The sequence below is a fragment of the Cetorhinus maximus genome, chromosome 1, assembly GCF_964194155.1.
Source record: "Cetorhinus maximus chromosome 1, sCetMax3.hap1.1, whole genome shotgun sequence".
Lineage (NCBI taxonomy): Eukaryota > Metazoa > Chordata > Chondrichthyes > Lamniformes > Cetorhinidae > Cetorhinus > Cetorhinus maximus.
This window is the reverse complement of record NC_135879.1, coordinates 16,618,088-16,640,051: the sequence shown is the minus strand read 5'-3', so window position 1 is coordinate 16,640,051 and position 21,964 is coordinate 16,618,088. Positions and strand designations below refer to the sequence as shown.

General features: G+C 42.3%; 1 protein-coding gene across 1 annotated transcript in view; it reads right to left on the bottom strand.

The window, feature by feature from the left end:
- LOC144675000 (thrombospondin type-1 domain-containing protein 4-like) overlaps window positions 1-21,542 on the bottom strand; it is a 187,474-nt gene extending 165,932 nt beyond the window's left edge. Inside the window, exon 1 of the mRNA XM_078536095.1 lies at window positions 21,221-21,542. Within this exon, the coding sequence (XP_078392221.1) occupies window positions 21,221-21,385 (165 nt within the window). The 5' untranslated portion in view covers window positions 21,386-21,542. The remainder of the gene's footprint in view (window positions 1-21,220) is intronic.
- Window positions 21,543-21,964: the final 422 nt, after the last annotated feature.

Sequence of the window (21,964 nt, the reverse complement as noted above, 5' to 3'; positions counted from 1 at the left end):
TGATTAGCCCATCACTTAGTCTGTAAAGGGGACACTCCTTGGTGATTTGCAGCATTGTTTGTGTCTCCTGACAAGTGCATAAGGGGTTTGTACTGAGGCCCCAGTGGCGGAGACTGGATGTACAGGGATTCGGGCCTATCCTGAACCAGTTTAGCCAGGACCACTGTTGCCATGACAGTTCAAAGCTTTCCATTCGACAGATAGGGTTTGTCACAAGGAACACGTTAATGACTTCCCATGTTTCCCATTCCTTTTAATTCAAAGGACGTCTGCTGGTAGATTTTTCTCAGGAAGTTTACTCCATATGGGGCACTGAGATGGAAGGTGGGGCAGTAGGTGGGTTGAACAGGTCATCGTAAGTGAGGTGCAGCAAGGATGGTCAGGGGGCTAAGACCTCACACTCTAAACTTTAATTTTACACACACACACACACACATATATCTATTTCCTTATGGCCAATTTCTAAAATTTAAAAAATGGCAGTTTTGCAGAAACTGACACCTTGCTATCTCTGAAGAGATCCTAGTGATTCCCTGTGGGTTTCAGAGGCCAAATACAAAGGGAACTATACAAAGTTATAAGTATACTACTTATATTTCATAAGCCAGGCCTGGCCAATCGGAGCCGATTCGTTTGCTAGGGCAAAGGACCCTGTAACCTTCCGTACAAGACTTAATGGTTGGAACATGAACAATCTCAGGGATCCAAACAAAGGGATACACACCCTTTGTCAAAGCCAGAGTGAAAAGGTGGGGGTCATGTGACATGAACCCCCTAGTTGGTGGGATCAATAATGTTGCCTTGTGGTACTAAGAAACCTCAGTCTGCCATTTTTACCACCTACAATCAGCAGCACAGAATAGGAGCTCTGCCCAGGTTTGAATACCTGGCCCCATCTACACTGTTTCGACTGGAACTTCTGCATTATCGTCTACATGGCTGATTTATCTCTGCATGCCTATCTTATCATGGAAGTCAACTCTACTGGAAAAGTGAATTATCTAGCGTCAGTTCAGCCTACTGACCTCTGTGAAGGAATACACCATTGGACTCTGGAAACAGATGAAACAATAATTTTACTCTCTGTGGTCTTTGCCCTGTAAATCTTTCTTTCTCTATCTCTCTTTTACTGTATGGGTGCACATGGGGTTGCATAGTGATCCCACTCCCTCATTTTGACCCTCTGAGCTCATCCTATCTAAAGATTGCTGCGGGATTATTCATAGAAAATTGGATCACAACAAAACTGAGGGGTTGGGAAACAGGCCACCACTTATAAAGGGGAAGCAAATCAAAACACCTTTCAGTTTATGGACAGGTGGCGAGGAGAAATCATGGCCATTTAAATTAACCCCCGCTCCTGTCCATAACAATGATTTCAACCAACTTATTGTTTTTCGTCAGTTGGTGGATGCGTGGGGGAATGATATTTGCAAGGAGAGAAAGCCAGGCGAGGGGTGTTGAGCAGAGAGTTCCAGTTATGATGTGCATTGTTGCATTCAATTGAGTGTAAAGAATAAAGATCTTGCTATAATTTTATAGAACTTTGGTGAGATCACACCTGGAATACAGCATGCAATTTTGGGGCCGGGTTTTCCTGTCAACTCAGGAAAAACTGACCTGTGCACATCTGCACCTTCCAAAATGTACACCCAACCCGTGTGTGACTTTTCCTGGGATTTTTGTCTTTTTACACAGGTATTGGGTTCACACTGCATTTCGCGAGCTCTGATGGAGTTCTTGAGGAGTGTGGGTGTGGAGGGGGGCCAGTCTTGCAATATATTACAGGGTGAACTTTTGTCCGTATTGCGGCTGTTAATCTTTCTGAATGATCCTTGTTTTCCTTCCCTGATCCTTCCTAATGATCTTGTTTCCTTTCTTTATTTTCTCTCCAACTGGCCACTTTCTAACTTATCAGTTTTTGTTTCCTTTCTCTTTCTTTCTGTGTGACAATTTTTGCTCCTGAAAGTTCTCTGATTTTCTTACTATAAAATCGTAAAAGCTAACATCACAGAGGGAGGCCATTTGGTCCATCCTGCTTATGATGGATTCTTTGGTAAAGGAATAAAAACCTAATCCCATCTGCCTGCTTTCTACCAGAAACCTGGTATTTTCTGATTCAAATATTTATCCGTGCAGGCAATTCTATTCCATTTCTCTCTACTCTAATCTCTTGACAGTTTTTCTCCCTTTTGTATGTGCCAGTGGCCTATTTTGTCCAAGAATCTTCAATCACAGAGGTCCATGGACAACAGTGAACTAGAGAAACCAGAACCTGCCCCAGGTTCTTTTGAGTTTTCTTTGTTCACTACATTGTGTACGTATTTCTATGGACCATTTTCCTCAAGCGTTTGGCTTTTTGAAAGCATTGATTTGCTCAGATAGCTGACCAGGTTCTCAAGTTGAGTACACATTGTAACTAAACAATGAGCACCTAATGGCCACAAGCGCTTCAATGCTGACACAAAAGAAGCCCTGCTTCACACTCTGCACCATGGTGCCACTATTGCTGGTCCGACACATGATGCTTCATTCACCACCATCAATATTATGTTCAACAAAATCTTCAGGGCAAAACCAACAATGCGCAATGTGGTCTCCTGCACTTGAAGTGGAGCAGTAACATCTCACTGGGAAGCTGTACATTGGTTGGATTGGGCCTCTGGTACTTCCCTCATGTAGATTACCATTTAGAGGGAAGGTAAAGCATGCTTAGCTCTGCTCCAACAATGCAGATTAATCCCAAACCCAGCAAGAACATCCCTCAGTGCACCCTTTCCAGTTGATTGTATGAGTGAGTTTGCTAATCTGTTGCCAGCTTGCAAAGCCTTGGGACAGTTTTAAACTTTGAATCCTATGCCTACTGTTACAGACAGGGGAAGAGAGATAAATTGAAACCTCCAATTCCCTTTCCCCTTACAGCCCATAATCAGTATGCTTTTGGAGTTTAAATAAAGAGGGCTATTTATTCATATATTCAAACTGAAACTATGTCAATCACTTCCTCGCACCCAAGAAAGGTACAGTTAAAGAAAAACAGTATACTTTTACAAGTTGTAAACCAAAAGAATAGTTCATAGTTCACGTGTTGGGTTCACAGCAGAAAAAAAGTCGCTGCGGGTTCAGTAAAAAAAAAGGAGTCTTTTTCCATTCTTAAATTGCAGTTCAGATGGGTTCAAATATCTGAAGTAAGATTATCTGGATTGTTGCAGGATTCCTTCAAAGAGATGAACGTTCAGCAGGTCACGAAGCTAGGCACCTGTGGTTTTTATATCAGGAGGTCAAATTTCTTTACAGACAGACTTGGAGTTTTGGAATTAGGCTGAGAGGCTCTTTCAACACATATAGCCTCCAGGTTCTTAAAGGTAAAGATGCCACAGCCCCTTTGCTGCAGCTGCTGTCTCTTTCGGTGTCTTCTGCAGACTGCCCAGATCTTTCTGGGCCTTCAGATAAAAACTCCTTATTTCCAGCTGGTTTCGGTCACATGGCCAACACTGCTATCTTCCACCCAGAATGGGCTTAGCTGAAAAACACTGCTATACAGTGGAGAGAATGGACGAGTTCTTCACACTTAATCGGGATGAACTGCCTTCTCTCTAGCTCTCATTCCAACTCGGAGACATGCAGCTGGATTTTGGTCTTCAAGGCGGGTGGTGGGAGTCAGGAAATTTCTTGTTGCAGCACACCCACCTCAAGAGAAAATGCAAAGGCAGGGTTTTCATTCTGGTTGGTGGGGGGGGGGGGGGGGGGGGGGGGGAGAGAGAGAGAGAGAGAGAGAGAGAGGGGTAGAAGGGGGGCTGCTAACAGGAGTGGGGCCGGCTGCCCCCAGAAAGAGTTCAGAAGCAGTCACCAGGGCTGCCGGTTGCCGAGGCAGCCTGTTCAAAAGGCCCATCTCGGTGCTTTGGGATTTTGTTCCAGTTGTAATAAAAGCAGTAAGGCCCTCTAGCCTTCACCCCTCACACCCCCTCACCCCCGATACACTCCCATGGCCCATCCATCGCACCTCATGCCCTCCATTCACTCACCATGGCCCTTCATGCCCTCCATGCCAAACTATGGCATTTCCATGACCATTCACCCACTATTGCTCCTTAGAAAACCAATGAACCTAGAGTGACAACAGGATGTGTTAAAAAAGCTTTTAAATAGTCATTCATTCAAAAACATTGCTTTTACTACAGCCCAATAAAAGTTTCACTTATCTAGATCCTTTAAACTATCAATAGCAGAAACTGCAAGCACTTGAAACTTCTTTAACTTGTGTAAATAAACATTGCGAAATTGACAGAATAAGCCAGAGCCAGACTAATCAAGTTTTCCCTGGGGCGTAGCTGTTTCAGCACTCTAATAGATGTCTATGCTCTCAGCCAAACCTCATAACATATTCTCAGCTGAACCTACTTAGCTGAACTTACCTTTCAAAAGGTTTCCTCATTCAGACCATGGTCCACGACACCTCTGAGGTGCTGTTAACCACGAGTTCTTTAAAAGCTGGCCCAACTCCATGATAATTGCAGAGGATGAGGACACAATGGAGCCAGCCAGGTCGGGAATGCAGGGTGTGGGGTCATGACATGAACCAGCCCGTACCCCTAAGTGCCAGTGGTGAAAATTGGAAACCCTGAGAATGGGTTTGAGAATCCCCCAATTCGGTCCCAGACACCATTTACACACCTCCACGAGGTCTTCCCGAGTCCCTGAAAATCCAACCCATGGAGTTTGTACTTGGGTTTTGGGCAAATCCCTGAATAACAGCATGTGTGAATTCCACAAATAGTATTCATTTTGATATGTCCATTCCAGGATGAGGCCCCCATCCAGGTTGATGCAATTAGGAACTCTCTGGAAGCTTCAGATGGTCTGTGTTGAAGTTCCAAAGGTCCCCTGACCCTTGGCAGCCACCTTGACAGTTCATCAGTGCCCACTTAAATAAAAAAAAAGTTCCAGAAACTTCTATATGAATAGAGTCCATATTTAAAGTTATGAATATAACATGCCTTTATTAGGCATAATGCCTACTATAAACATGGCTTGGACTGCCTGCTTAGAAATTACAGTGGATTTGCTCAGCGTAAATAACATTTATTTCATTGCTCCAGGCCTGGTTCAAGCCCAGATTTTACAGATTAAAGGACGCTAAACCACTCAATTCAAGCTGCAGTAAATATCCAAAAAGTCATGTTTGAGCCAATTACTTGGAATTGTGCGTGTTGGCAATTTGAGGCTAGGATTTCAGTCCAGCACAGATGGACAGATTCAGCCCTGGTTCAGAGTCTACAACAGCAACCTGTCTTCAATTCAATACAAATTAGGATTAGATTAATAATCTCACTGAAAGAAGTGGTTGGTATGAGACAAATAGGGTCTCTAGTCTGACATATGTGTGATAATTAATTGCTTGCAATGACTGTTCAGCCATGAATGTGGCCACAGACCTACTTGCCAGCCCAATACCCTTCTGTTTGAATAGCATAAAGCGCTCTAATATGTTAAAGGGCAAACTGAGTTCCCAACATTTTCAGTGTGAAGATACAAATGGAGAGAATGCACAGAAAGATCACTGCTACAACACTGGAGCCCCTTGTTCATTCTGGGCAAGTGGGCATTGCTGGCAACATCAACATTTATTGGCCAACACTAGTTACTCTTCAGGAGACGATGTTGAGCATTTTTCTTGGACCTCTGCAGTCCGCGTGATGAAGACTCCCTGTCTTGTTGAATCAGGATTTCCAAGATCTTGACCCAGCAATGATGAAGGAATAGTGATAAACACCTAAGTTAGGATAATTTGTGAATTGGAGGGGAAATTGTCCATCTAGGTTGTGGACGTCATGGTCTTGAGAGGTGCATTGAAGAAGACTTAATGCACACTCCAGCAACGAGGCACCAGTAGTAGATGGTGTGGATGTTTAGGTGAGTTCATGAGGTGCCAATGAGCAGACTGGATGGCACTGAGCTACTTGCAACAGCATCCATCTAAGCATGTGGGCAATGTACCATCGCACTTCTAACTTGTGCCTTGTAAGTGGTAGAGGAGTTTGAAGAACAGCTGAGTAACTCGATGCAGAATACTCAACCTCTTTCTTGGTTTGGTAGTCACAGCATTTACGTGGGTGGTCCAGTTGAGGTTTTTTGTCAATGGTGAGACAGCCAAGATGCTGTTGGTGGGGGAACCCATTGATGTTTATGCCACTGAATGCTAAAAGCAGGTAGCTAGGCTCTGTCTAGTTGGAGGTGATCATGGTCTGGCAACTGTGTGGTGCATGTGTCACTTGCCACTTATCAGCCCAAGTTTGGATGTTGTGTTGCATCGAGCATAGACCGCTTCATTATCTGAGGAATTGTGAATGGAGCGGAATACTTCACAAACAGCAACAACAACTTGCATTTATATAGTCCCTTTTATCCAATAAAATGGCCCAAGGCACTTTACAGGAGCCTAACGTAAGAAAGATTTGACACCAAAAATACAAGGAAAAATTAGGCCAGATGACCGATAGCTTGGTGTAATAGGTAGATTTTAAGGAACATGTTAAAGGAGGAAAGAGTGATGGAGAGCCTGATATTTGACAGTGTGATGTGTGGATTCCCATTAATAAAGCAGCTGAACATAGTCGGACCTAGGATGTTGCCCTGGGGTTGAGATAATTGGCTTAATCTGCACTGTCCTGATTTCCCTGTTGGGAGTGCTGGATCGCTGGATTCCTCTGTAAGTGACAACATCTTTTTCATAAAAATAATCCATAAAAATCCCTAACGGTTTAAGAGCTTTCATTCTGAAGTTGTGGCCTCTGGTCTCAGTTTCATTCCTATATAGTCAGTGTTAGTGCAGTAAGGTTTATGACGTGTAATATGATTCAAAACAATATTTCTGCTCATTCTCTTGCATGTAACAAATAATTGAACAGCTTGTCAAAAAAATTAAACAATTATTGTACAAATTTCAGAAAGCATTTCAGTCTGAAATGTTGAGGTCCCACTTGGTTGTCGTGGGCTATTAATGTTTAATGGAGGGTCAAATGGCAGGCATGTGCTTCTTATTCACAGAGAATGTCTCCAAAATCATGAGTTTGGTGGAGCAGCCACTGTAAGCAATTAATTCTCACACTTATTTGTAGCAGCATATTGCTCATGCTTTCAAAGTTTCAGAGTACATTTTTTGCTGATAGAAAAAATCAACTTAAAATGAAGGCAGAATAGAACACAAATGTGAGATGGAATCGAGTTTTTCTCTATTCACAATGGCAAAAATACAATGGGCTGGATTTTGGGATAGGAACAACAATGAGGCTAACAATGTTCACCATTATTATGGAGTAGATTGGACAGCAACTTCTGAAGTCGCACATGCGCAGTTAAACGTGAAGGTCTGGAAGTTTCTCTCTGATTTCATTTAATCATAAGATCATAGAAATTAACACCATAGAAAGAGGCCATTCAGCGGCTTTTGTACTGGCTTTTGAAAGGGAAATCCTGCTAATCCCACATCCCTGCACTGTCTGTAAATTCTAAACTCCTCATCCTCAAATACCCGTCCAACTCCCTTTTGAAATTATTTATGGAATCAGCTTCCAGCACTTTTTCAGGTAGAATGATCCATATTTCGATAACTCTCCATTCCAAGGAGAACAGTCCAATTTTTTCCAACCCCTTCTGATAACTGAAGTTTCTCATCCCTGGTAACATCGTGGTAAACCTCCTCTATAACCTTACTAAAGCCTTTCCAGCTTTCCTGAAGTGAGATATGCAGAAATGCTTCTAGCTGAGACCCAACCAGTGAGTTATAAGTTCTAGCCTGATCTCCTTTTTATGTTCTATTTTCCTACTTATAAACCCAAGTAACTCCTATGATTTTTCAACCAACTTATCAACTTGCTGTGGCGACTTTAAGGATTTTTGTATATGGACACAAAGGTCTCTTGGCTCATCTACATTTCAAAATCATTTACACTGTCTTTCCATATTGGCTCTCTCAAAGTATGTCACTTCACACTTCTCTGCATTGAACTTAATGGTCATGCTTCTGTCTATTTCACCATCCTTTCTGTCACTCTGAAGCCTATAACTGATCTACTACTTTGCTAAGTTTCACATCATCTCCAAAATTTATAATGCTGCTTCTTACACCCACGGCTAGGTTGACTGTAAAAATTGCAAAGAGTAATAGACTTAAGCTGACCCTTGGGGAACACCACTGCAACTCACCTCCCAGTCTGAAAAACATTCTTCCACCATTATCCTTTGCTTCATATCACTGAGCTAATTTTGTATCCATAATGACATTTTCCCCTTAATTTCATGGGCTTCCATCTTCTCAATAAGCCTCCCATGTGGGGCTATGTTAAATGCCTTCTAAAAGTCCATATGAGCAACATCTACTACACTGCCTTGATCAACCTGCTCCATTACCTCATCAAAGAATTCAAGTTAATCACAGATAACTAACCTTTGACAAATCCATTCCGGCTCTCCTCGATTTGCCCATGTCTTTCTGAATGGAAGTTTATGTTGTCCCTGATAAGGGTTTCTAAGAACTTCTGCACCTCTGATGTTGGGTTGACAGGTCTGTAGTTTGTTTGTTTATTTTTTCCTAATTCTTGAATGGTGTCATAACAATAGTGACCCTCTAGTCCTCAAACAAGGCTCCTGTATCCAATCAGGATTGAAAGATTGTGACGCCACCACCTTTGCTTCTTTTAGCAACCTAGGATGCATTCCATTTGGACCAGGTGACTTATACACATTCAAAAATGATAATCTTCTTCATATGTTTTCTTTATCTTTATCCTGTCCATAACTTGCCTTGCCTCTTAAGAGTAACCTTATTATCAATTGTTTCCTTTGTGAAAAGACATATGAAGATAAGAAATAGAAGTAGACCATATGGCCCTTGGCCTGCTCCACCATTCAATACGATTGTGCCTGATTTTCTGCTTCAAATCCACTTTCCCACACTCTCCCTATATCCATTGATTCCCTGAGATTCAAAAATCTGTCTATCCCAGCCTTGAATATATCCAGTGATGGAGCACCCACAACCCCTTGAGGTAGAGAATCCCAAATATTCACAACCTTCTGAGTGAAAAAAATTCTCCTCATCTCAGCCCTAAATGATTGGCTCTTTATCCTGAGGCTGTGTCCCTGTGTTCTAGATTCTCCAGCCAGGAAAACAACCTCTCAGTGCAGGGTACTCATTTAATACTTTTGACATGTCCTCTGAGGTTACACGAAGATTTCTCTTTGGATATTTAACAGACCAAACTTTTTCCCCAGCAAACTGCTTATACCTTATATGTTAATAAAAATTTTAGGATTCAATTTAATGTTCCTGCTAATCATTTCTCTTAACCTCTCTTTGCTTCCCCTATTAACTTTTTCAATTTCCTCCTGTACATTCCCTAATTTTTCTAGATATTAACTGAATCTTGCTTTTGGTATTTGTCATGTTTTTATTTTAACATTTATTCCCTTGTCATCTGGACATGTTAGCTTTGGATGCTCTAACGATTCCCTTCAAAGGAGTATGCTTAGCTTGTAACTGAACTATCTCTTTTATGAATATCTTCCATTGCTCTATTACTGCTTTAACCTGCAATCACCTTTTCCAATCTGTGTTAGGTACCTATAAATCAGCTCTTTCCCAGTTACGTATTTTCATCTTTGATATTTTCTGGTGTCTTTCCATAATTACTTTAATCCAAATTATGTTGTGGTCACTGCTAGATAGATGATCTTCTACCATAACTTGCCCTACTACATTTGCCAGAGCCAGATCCAACACCGCTTTCTTCCTTATGGACTGGAGACACATTTGATCAAGAAAGTTCTCCAGTGCATATATCAGAAATTCTTCTTCTTTACCCTTAGCACTATGGCCAGGATTTTCCAGTCTTCGGATGGGCTCAAGGAGAGCGGGCAGGGCAGGCCGTGGAGCCGACTGCCGCCCGCGATTGACTTCGCACTGCGATTTCACACGGACGGGCCAATTAAGGCCCACCCTGCGTGGATCGTGGGCGGTAGTGCTGAGCACTGCCTGTGCGGGCAGGGGGAGGAGAGAGAGTTGGGTCCAGCACTCTTTCAAGAAAAAGTGTTTCAATCTCCCTGAGGCACAGAGCTGCCTCAGGGAGTTTGGAGCACTTTTTAAAAAATACATATAAGGACTTCAAAAATTTAATGAAACATACCCCCTCATGTGACTGTGTCATGTAAGATGGGACATGTTTTTGTTTTCAAAATAAAAGTTTTTATTTCATCAGTGCTAGCTTTAGGAAACCTCATCCCACTCGTGGATGAGGTTTCCTAAAAAATGTAAAGGCTGCTTGGCTTTCTCGCCTGCCCAGCAAACAGGACAGGCAGCATGAAATTCAACTTGACTACCTAGTTAATGGCTTTAACAGGCCTTTCAATTATCGGCGGGCACGCGCCGGAGTTAGTATGAAATACCGCGCGAGTTCGTGATGACGTTGGGATGCACGCCCGACGTCATCGCGCGTCATTTTACATTCCAGCGTGTTGACGCGCGCTGCATGCCGAATGTAAAATTCTGTCCTCTGTTTTTCCCAGTCTATGTCTGGGTAACTAAAGTCTCTTAAAATTACTACTCTGTTATTGTTACACGCCTGTGAAATTTGCTCATTGATCTCCTTCTCACTGTTTGTAACGCTATATAAAAAAAAATCTCCCAACAATGGACTAGCTCTCTCTCTGTTCAACTCAAACCAAATAGATTTAGCCCTAGAGGCAGCTGGTAAATCTTTTTGATTTAGAATTGTAACATAATCCTTAATCAATCCAGCCATGCACTCTTCTCTTTTTCCGCCTCTATCGTTCCTGAATAGTTGACCAGTAATATTAGGAACTTATCCCTGGTCTTGTTTCAGCCATGTCTCTTTTAATGCACCATGTAATCCCATGTAGCAATTTGTGCCTGCAGTTCACCAATCTTATTAGCTACAGTGTAGAAGTTGATATTCAGATAATTTGACACCTCTTTTCTCACTTTTGCTATTTTCCTCAACCTTAGCCCTTCAATTTTGGGGAAATTTCTAATTTTATTGCTCCTTATGTCACTCTGTCCTCTGATCTCGTTTCTACCTCTCTCTACTTTTTCTGGTTCCTTTCCCCTCCCCCACAAATTAGTTTAAGCCCTCCCCAATGGTATTAATTCACCTCTCAGCAAGGCCATTGGTCCCAGCTTTGTTCAGGTGCATCCCTTCCATTTTGTTCAGTTCCGCCTTCCCCAAGTACCAGTCCCGATGTCCCAAGGATCTGAAACCTTTCCTCCTGCACTACCTCTCCAGCCATGCATTTACATGCAGTACTATCGTGGTCTACCCCCTAACACATGGTACACGGAGTGATCCTGCGATTATTACCTTTAAGATCCTGTTTTTAATATTTTTCCTGGCTTCTGAAACGTGTCTGAAGGACCCAACACTTCTTCTACCAACATCATTGGTTGCATTGTGGGATACAACTTCTGGCTGTTCCCTTTCTTCTCACTTGGTTATGCCCTTTAACCTAACCAAGAACCAACATTTGCAGTTACAAAATGCCTGTCTATCCGATATGACTATTGCATTTCTACTTTTCCTATTTTGTTTGTGTTCAGCCAGATCTCCTGTGGTGTCGGGGGTCTGATTCATACTACATTCCCCCAAGGAGTAATTATCTTCCCCAGTGTTCAAAACTGAAAACCAGTTTGTGAGTCCCACTGACCTGGGGGATTCCTCCTGTGTCATCCTCCTACCCTGTCTGGTGACCAACCATTCACTCGCCTCCTGCACCTTCTGTAGCTGTGGGGTGACCACATCCTGGACCATGCATTCGAGGAAACTCTCAGGCTGTGCTGTAGTGACTCCAACCATGCTTGAGCCTGAGCTCTGGCCGAACTTCATACAGGTGTGGCTATCCCGAATGCATAAAGTGTCCTGGAGTTCCCACTTAGAACAGGATGTGAGTGAAAAGAGTGGCGGCTGGCTTGTCAGGTTAGTTAATCCAATGACTTCTAAATCATTGAGATCCTGACCACCAAAACACTTAATATTGAACACCAAAAATGTTTTAAAAACTGATGTCTAAGGCACTCAGTCACTGGTCTATAAAATTCTAAGTAACTGACCACTGGAAGTTTGAGACACTAAAATAGTAAGTAGTTCACTAAAGATTTGCCTTGATCCTCCCCAGGCTTTGCTACATGGGTATCTTGCCAAGAGACTCAGCTTTAAAATAAATAATCGGTGTGAAATTGTGTTACTTACCCACTAGGTAGCCACTATGCATGCCAGAAAAAAGTTAGGGCTTATCCAAGTAAGTGTAGCTGAGAATTTAACAATGTGATTTGTCTTAATTATTGCCAAGCAATCTCTCTGGTCTCGAAAATTTAATTTTACAAATGTGGAATCCCATTCCTTCGGATCCTAATAATTGATGGAGAATAAAAAGCTTATTTTTTTATTTACATTTTACTTTCTGTTCCTCTAATCGCACTGTCCCTCTCTCTCTTAATGCTATCTTTCTTTTTGCTCACTTTATTTCGGTTTTTGTACATGATTTCACGTTGAATTGAATATTCTAATTTATACATCCTGCTTTAGACTCTGCAGACAGAATCTTACTGCATTAGTCTCTGGTGAAACGGCAAAACCATTTTCAGGTACTAACTCAATTTCCGGATTAACAGAATTAGAAGGATTTCTGGTTGTTCTTTGCCAGACCGTACCAATTGGGAGCCTGGCTCAGGGCTGCCTGACCAACTAGGGAGGATAGGCAGGATGAGGTGACCGTTTTGCCAAAGGAAGAATTTCTGTTTAAAGGAATCCCCATGGTATATTTCAGAGAAGCTCACCAGCACTTGGATCTTTCAAACTTCAGTACCCACAGGACAGATGAAGGCTGGGCCCCAGGACTCTAGCTCTTCTCTAAAGGTTTAACCGAGAGACCTGAGGGGTTACAGAGCTGCGAGCTCCCCCAGGGATCAGAAGAGGAGGACATCCTCCCTGACCAAGAAGTTGTGAGCGATGTCACAATTTTGGGTGCAGATCCCCACATGCTGACTTGTCCAGCATTCTCCTGCACAGCATATCTCAGGGCTGCCCACCTTGCAGCTCCTACTCGTATCTCTCCCTGCAGGGGCTTCACATCCCCAAATGAGCAGTCAACACCCTCATTCACCCCCAGTCTATTGTCCACTCACACCCATGCCTCACAGTCACCCACCACAAAGGGTGTCCTTCCCTCCACTGCACACAGGAGCACTCACACTGCTATGCTTTTTCTCCTTGCTGGAGAAAAATGAACACAACTTGCCGAGAGGCAGAGACAGGGGTGCAAAGTGGTTTGTGGGCTGTAAAATTAATGAAAGGTGAGTGCCTTTCCTTTGCCATTGACTTAACATATTGATGCCTCGAACATTTTAATTGAATACATTAAGAAAATGACAAACAGACATAACTAATACATGAGGGAAGTATTTGAGGAATCTTTTTGAAGTTAAAAGAAGAATGTCACTGGGTTAAGAGCTCCAATTCCTAGCTGGCTGATTTTGACGAACTGAATCGATGATTTCACTTATACTTAAACAAGTCATTCCAGGTTGGAGCTGAAATTGATAAAATACTGGATGGTGTTGCACTTGGAAATTCAAGTCTGAGGTGTAGAAATCTGACTGTGCTCAGAATCTGGTGGGCAGGGGACAGGCCATTGAGGCCTGTTAATCTAAACCTCAAGCAGCATGCAATACTCATGCAGCCAGCATTACCTGAGCTAGCCACCTATCAGGAGGTTGAATATCAGGTGTCTGTGATGCCACTTAAAGATAGTCAGCACCTCTTAGAGTGGAGGTGCATTCTTGCTGCAGATACCAGGGAGGAATAACTCGGGGGGCGGGGGGGTATTGAGAGGCTCTTGCCTTGGAAGCTCTGGTCACCTACTCCACCCAACAATGGGAAAAATATTTCGAGCATGACAACACTGGACCACTCCACCCAGAGCATGACTAGAGCGCTGTGAGAAACTTAATGATCTAGCTAGAGTTGTCACGTTAAGGAGGCTATTCTTATATTTTCTACTTACAGCTGCAAAACTTAAGAATGTCATTAATTACAACCACACTCACACGACTTCCCTCTCCTAATTCCCTTCACTCTTCCACAATCACTGCACCATACCTCACTACACCTTCTTCTCCTCATGCTCTCACACTCACTACAAGTACTATCCACACTTACCCACAGCTCACATCTCACACACAGGCCATCAGCTATATTCTATGACAACCACAATCTCCAAATAACTCACAAGACACCCTCCTCTTTAATGCAGGAGAAGGTTGCACACTACCCAAGGCAACTGGCTGGTACTAAGTAGGAACAACCAACCTGAACACCCCCTCTCCCTCGAAGATGCGAACTGGCTATCATGGGCAGGGGTGAAAATCGAGGTTGTGTCAATTGGTAGCGTTAGAGAAGACCTGATGGTGCCGGTCTCTACATACCTAATCCTCTTTGTCCCTTCTGACTTTTCTCTCACCCCACACGTACTGCATGGCTCACTTGCTGGGGCCACACAGTCAGCTAGGCAGACTTCAGCACATGTCAGTGTGCTGTAGTCAGCAGCCAGGCCTAAGGCCCAGGTTTACTCCATGGCCATCTGATGTGTCATCAATGTAAGCTTAGCGGCCTTACACCTCCCAATCTGATAGGAAAACAAGGATGCAGAGCAGAAAAGTTTGCATGAGTGTGATTTGTGATTTTTCTTTTGTCAATGCTGACATACAGTGAGCATAATTGATTGATAGATTTGTCTGTTGTTCTGTATTTGATGTTGGTGTTTATCTTTGTAGTAAAAGCTGGGACCATAAGTCTGCAGAGAAGGAAGGCAATTGGTTACTAGTTGTAAAAGAAGTGGTGAATAGTGTTGGACTGTAGATGAATGAGGAATGGATGGGATGATGTAGGTGAAATGCTACTTGGTTTCTGAGAGCAAGTAGGTGCAATGGTGAAAGCTGGCCTTCCTCCTCCTCTTCCTCCTGTTTATGAACCTTACCCTCCCCATCTTCATACTCCTCCTCCTTTTCTCCATCCTCTTGCTTCTGCTCCATGTTTTGCATTTGTTTTCTGCCCTGATGCTGGTAAAGGCTCTTTATTCATGATGTCAAACTTAACACAGCGCCACATAAGGAGATATTAGGACACATGGCCAAAAGCTTGGTCAAAGAGGTAGGCTTTAAGGAGCGCCTTAAAGGAGGAGAGAGAGCACAGAGGTTTAGGGAGGGAATTCCAGAGTTTAGGATCTAGGCAGCTGGAGGCACAGCTGTTAATGGTAGGGCAAGTAAAATCAGGGATGCTTAAGATGCCAGAATTGGAGGGGCACAGGGATCTTGGAGGGTTGTAGGGCTGCAGGATATTACAGAGATAGGGCGGGGCGAGGCCATAGAGGGATTTGAAAATAAGGATGAGCATTTTAAAATCGAAAGGTTGCTAGACCAGAAGGCAATGTAGGTCAGCGAGCACAGGGGCGGTGGGTGAACGGGGCTTGGTACAAGTTAGGATATGGGCAGCAGAGCTTTCGATGAGCTCAAGTTTATGGAGAGTGCAACATGGGAGGTCGGCCCAGGAGTGCATTGGAATAATTGGGTCAAGAAGTAACAAAGTTAAGAATGAGGGTTTGAGCAGAAGGTGAATCGAGGCATGGGGTGACAACAAACCTGGATACCCACTCAAGGTTTCCTGCAAAGTTCCTCTGGAACGGGTCAGGTACCATAAGCATTGCTTAAACTCACTGGTCATTTGCTCAGTGATGTTGCTTGTGGTATCTTGGCTCAGGCTGTTGACCTGCCTCTGCAGCAGAGTGCAATTAGTGCAGGATGAGAGGGTCATGACTAGCGCCAGGATAATGGACACGTACCTGCATGATTTTCACCCTGGATGATGAGGGAGTAGAATTGCTTTCTATTAATAAAGATGGCAGGCTAGTGATAGGGAGCACGCAGGGCAGTATGGCTGCAATCTGTTGCACAATGCACTGTGTGTAAGCTTGTCATGTGGGTGAAAACTACTGTTTGCTCGCCCCTATTTTCTCTGTCCATAGGGAAGGAGATTTAAGTGTTTATTGTGACGCAGACCCTTTCTAATTTGGGCTTTCTGCCAGTCTAAGACTCTTATCTCAACTGTCTTCTGTTTTGTAGCCATCTTTTAACCTATTCAGCTCTCTTTGTCATGAGTCTCTTTATCATTATTTATAAATTCCCATCAAGATTTATGTCACACTTGGGCAGGAATTGGCTGAAACAGCTGAGCCTAAATCTTTTTAATGAAATTAAATTATGATGCAAATTATCAACATCACTGGCAGAAGATTTTTATTATAACTGTATATGTGAAACCATAAGGCTAACAGTTAAAAAGACAAAGTCAGTTTAACAATTGGAAATTTGAAATCAAAAATGTCAAGTTTTATTGCACAACATTCATTTTTCGGGTGAAGCAGGATTTGTCCCTGGATCCATTCCATCAAAGTTCACTGGGCTCTTTGCCCCCTAAGAGGATGGTGGGAACGCTTCAGGTAGAAGGGCAGTTGAAGGGGAAGAAGTGAGACTGGGTGTACAGAAGCACTTCTTGTTTCTGCCTCAATGAGTCTGAGCCGTTCATGAACACCTGATGGCTGTTTTCAGCCAACACTGTAAGAACTAACTATGAGCTTTTTACGAGGGACTGGACTCTGTCCAACTTTCTGGAATGAGAACAGTGTTGATAGTTTTGAGAGGCCAAAACGGCTGCTTAAAATGGGTCATTAGCTGCCACCATGCCGAGGTACTGTTCCTCTGGGCGGAACACCACAGGCTTTTGGAAGGGGGAGGGGGATTTGATACAAGTGAATCAGCATCAGAGCCTTTTCTTCCTTCATTCTGTTACACTGTGTGTGTGTGTAATCTCTCATTTAATTGCATTTGTGAAAACTATCTTGCAGCTTCCACATCTGGAGCAGTGAAATAAAACCTAGAAAAGTGGCTTTTCATCCATCTCTTAGTATAAACTAACTTATCTATAAATGATATGTAATAGATGCGAAACTGCGACAGAGAAAACTTGTCTGAAAGGAAGGGAAAAGCGCGATAGAGTACACATGATTTCTCAATTTCCGAAGAATTCCTACTGGCAGTGCATATTCAGAAATCAGTTCCACAGTTTTACTTTTATTCTCTCCCTTCCCCATGTCCCTGTTGTCACTTCAAGTTCCCCCTCTGCTATATTCCTTCGCTATTCCCTCATTCCCTTCCCCCTCTCCCTTCCCATGTGCTTGCCTTTATTCCCTCCCTTTCCCTTTTCTCATTCCCTTCCCTCCTCTGCTTCCTCTTTTCTCCGCTCTTTTTCCTTGCTTATCCCTTTCTCTCTCTTTTCCCTCCTCTACTTTTTCCTCCTTTTCCCTTCTTCTCACTTCCCCTCTCCTCTCTTCCCTTGTCCTCCTCCACCCTCTCTCTCCCTTCCCTTCTCCTCACAGATTTTGACTTATTGCCTTACAGATGCAATCATGCTGGGCACCGTCTGCAACCTCTCTCAAGTGGCCGGTACTTCTATGTGAGCATTGATAGGTGGATGTAATAGATCACATGGTGCTATTTTGAAGAAGAGCTGAGGTCGGGGGGGGGGGTCTCCTCAGGATCCTGTCCAATATTTATACCTCAACCAACCTCATTAAAAAACAGAATATCTGTTCTCATATTGCCATTTGTGGGCCTTGCTATGTGCAAATGGCTGCCACACTTCCTACGTTGCAGCAGTATCTTCATTTCAAAAGTACTTCATTGGCTGTAAAGCACTTCGGGGTATCCTATGGTCATAAAGGCCTGCTATTTAATTGTAAGTCTTTCTTTCCTTCTTTCACCAGGGTCATTATTTGCCTCATTGTTTTTATTGGTGAAATGCTCACATCTGATTTTTGAATTTATTTTGGTCTGTTGCTAGCACCCAGAGACGAGAACGGTGGGACTGAGCTGCGTAGCTGTGCAGCACAATGCGTTGGAGCGCCATGTGCCACTGTGTGGTCAGTCAAGGGAATTCCCGAGGTGAAACTGTGAAGACAGCCTGTTTGCTACTCTAGCACACAGCAACCAGAATTTTTTTTTACCGAATTCTGGAGCCCCTCCAGTAACAAACAATTTAAATCAGTGTTACTATTACACATGGTCCGAACATTTGCAGTTCAGCAGAATTTTTCGCAAATGTCTTGTGAAAAGAGCTTCAGCTTTAATTAACATTTCCACGGTGCAAATCACATTTGTAGAGATATGTTAGCTGCAAGCCACTGGATGTCAGTGAATAGGGCCCTTGTGCATTATGAAGTCCCACACAGCTTGATTTCTGTGTTTATTTAAGAAACGCACATGTACGGCAAGTCCAGGGGAAAAGTATTGAACACGTACCCTAACTTACCGGCTGAATACAGCATACACAAAGTCCACTAATATAGAAAAATACAGAGGTGCCGATCTGCTCATTTAATTTTGTTTTTTTCATGAACACTGTTAATAGAAACGCAACTTTCTAACTAGCAATTTGTTTCATGAATTTTAAATATTGTAATAAATAAAAAGAGCTTCACGGCAAGCAGGAATTCTGGAATTATAATTAATCGCAGATAAGAGCATTAAATGCGAGGCTCAATTTGCTTGATTCATGTTGACGTTTGACTGTTGTAAAATTACTTTGCACTTATTCAGTCCTCGTTCTGCACTATAGAAAATGTCTTCATTTGTTTTCATATGGTCCCATCTAGCTCAATCGGATCAAATGACAGTGAAAAATAGTTGGACATTAAATCTCTTAAATGTGATCTTTTTGTTTGCATGCCATCACAAATAGACAGCACATTTAACTCCTTCTTACATATTCCTCACAAAAAAACTCTGAAAATATACAGCAGGTCCGTCAGCAGCTGTAAAGAGAAAGGGTTAACCTTCTGGGTTCTGATTGAAGGTCTACACCTGAGTCGTTAACCCCTCTTTTCTTCAAACATGCTGGTCAATCTTGCTGTGTAACTTTAACATTTTCTGTTTCTATTTCACATTTTCAACTTTTATAACTTCATTTTATTTATCCTTTCTGTGAAATGGTTGAAAGGATCTACAGACATTTTAATTTGGGTGCAGGCTATTGCAAAAGTACAGTTTGCTAAGATTTCAATGTTGAGTAATATATATTTAATAGAAGGCTTGTTGAAAAGAATTTTTGAATTTGCACCTGACATTGGTTGTTGCCAGTAAATCTCTGGCAGCCTTTTTCCACTTTTGGCACAAAAGGGATGCTGTGTATATCTTATTTTTCTGCTGGCTGTATTCAGCCATTAAATACTGCAGGGGTACTGGGGAAGAAATAAAATTGAGCCAGGAATAAAGTCCGCGACAAGACTCCAGCCATTGAACGTAAGTACTGTAGTGTTGTTAAGTGCCACTTTTAATTGCTCTCATTGCTGAAGTGCCGTAAATGGGAAGTGGATAGCAATTACTGCCCATCTTCATCAATTAACAGAATACACACATTCTCTCTCATACACACACTCAGACCCGTGCACACACAAACAGACACACACTGAGTCTACTCCTGTGAATACAGATTACAAAGTATCATACACCAGAGGGACTATTGCCAGTTTACACCATTAGATTTACCAATACCATGCACGCATTAACTCTAATCACAGCTCTAGGTTAACCCACCCTCACTGATCATGTTACATTATAGTTTACCATTGCTTTAAATAGCCAAATCCAATCATTGCTGAGATGATGCATAAATTATACTTCACAGAAAGCTAGGATGAGCATCATTGTTGTGGCCATATGTGTGACGGCTATTTTTTGGTGACATTTGAAAAGTAGTCCCCCAGCTTGCAACTTGAAATTCTGCTGCTGAAAATTAAACAGTACAGTTGAACCACATGTAATCACAAACCTTTCATTCCAGTGGATGCTAGTTAATGAAAATGTTGGTTCCTCAGGCACAGATTCATTCTCTGTACATACTACACTTCTTAATACAAATGATGGGATAAAAGGACTATTTCCTTTCTCCATAGGAGATATTCCAGTTCAGTAGCTTCCACATAAATCTTTCTCATGGGCCTCATAAAGTTCCATTAAAGCCTATGTAGTTCAATAAATGATAATACAGAGTTGCTTCTAAGATCAGCAGGTTCCTACAGCACCATGTGTAATGAATATTGGTCCTGGTAAAACACAATGCATGATTATTTGGGGAAGTGCTCATTACAATCAAAATCTCCTTGATCCAACCCTGTCTACCTTCAAGTGAGTCAAAGGTACATGATAAAGCCAGAAGCTGGAAGAGGAGCTGTATAAAACAAACTCGATAAAAAGAGGTTTGCCACAAGGTCCAAGTAAACAAGGTAGGACTGTGTATACTGCAACATTCAAAGTGGTCCAGACAGTATAATTTACAATCTGTAGCCAAAATGCTTAAAGTAACAGAATATTCTGCCAAGTGAACATGATTTAACAGAACTGGTAAACTAAGAAATCAAAAGGTTCACAAACAAGGCTGCACATTTGGGCACTCCTACGCAATAGCCTCTAGCAGCTCAGTAGTCGTGTAAGACTCATAATGTACCGTAAACTCAGTATTGTTCAGAAAGGAGACAAGGTAATTGTACAGAAGAGGTCAAACTGCAGTTTGTCCAATTTAAAAAGTGCTTCATTATTGGTGCTTGCTCTCTGTTGCATTGTGCTTAACATCACTTTATTCCTTAGCACAATGTCGCAACAAAATTAATTGCAATTGTACTAATTTCTGAAAAACTAAAAAAGCCCATCACTTCTGAATGTCTCAATTATTTCACATTCTCAACATTCACCAAAATTAGCCTCTACTCAGTCCTGTATATGTCACACTTAGGGTGTTAGTTTATTCTTTATGTGGTACATGAAATACTTACAGTTGATCAAATTTAAACATCCAGCCACAAAAACGTTGTAAAGAGTAAAGCTGAAAGAAGAATCCTTATCACTATTAAGTAATAAAATACTTATAATTGCAGTTTTGACAACGTGAAAAATGCTATTCAGTTAGATATATACTGACTGAGAACACTGGTCCCTTCTAAAAGTGTAGCTCCTTACTGTTCTCATTATGCCTTATTACAGATAACACAGTAGCTGAACGGACTTATATCAGTAAGTAATGGTATAGTCTATCTCACCACTTACCTCTCTCATAAAACTGAAATTTGGAGGTAGTGACAGACAAGGTTTACAACAAATTAGAAAAGTTTCCAACAGCACAGCAAGGGAAATTCCAGCAGTAGCCTTCATTTTCACAGTCATAATACACTTCACTTTATCTTGCTGATTTGCATTGGCAGTAGCAACCATCAAGGAAGCAGGCCCACTGTTTGCTAGAGAAAGCTGAGGGGGAACTGCAGCAGAAAGCCTGTGCAATATAAATGATGCCAATTTTAGATGCCTGTAGGCTTTTAACACTCTCCAGCAGTGGGAGGAACAGTATATCAGCTCCTAAAAACTGCAAGGTAACCTTCCCACCCCCTTCTATACAGACACCTCCCACTGATTGTAACTGTCCCAAAAGAAACACCTAGCCCACCACTCTGACCAGCAAAGAAAAAAAAAACAGCAGTGGATAAAGAGAATCAATGGGTTGTTAATTTCCTTAAAAACTACTCAGTATGAAGCGGCTGACTTCCTTGGGTCATATTTCATTTGCTCTGCAAGAAATGTAAAATAGAAAGTGGCAACAAAAGCGAGCAAGATGGTGAGAGTCACAATGTACGTCAGCACTGAATGGAACCTCACCGGATTTAACCTGGGCATTCTTCACAGGCACAACTGAATTGCAGATGTGACTGAGAGGGAGATTTTATCCAAACCTTTTTGTTTTGCCATATTATTGAGCTTTACCCGCACTCAACAAACATTTTGCGGGGGCGGGAGGGA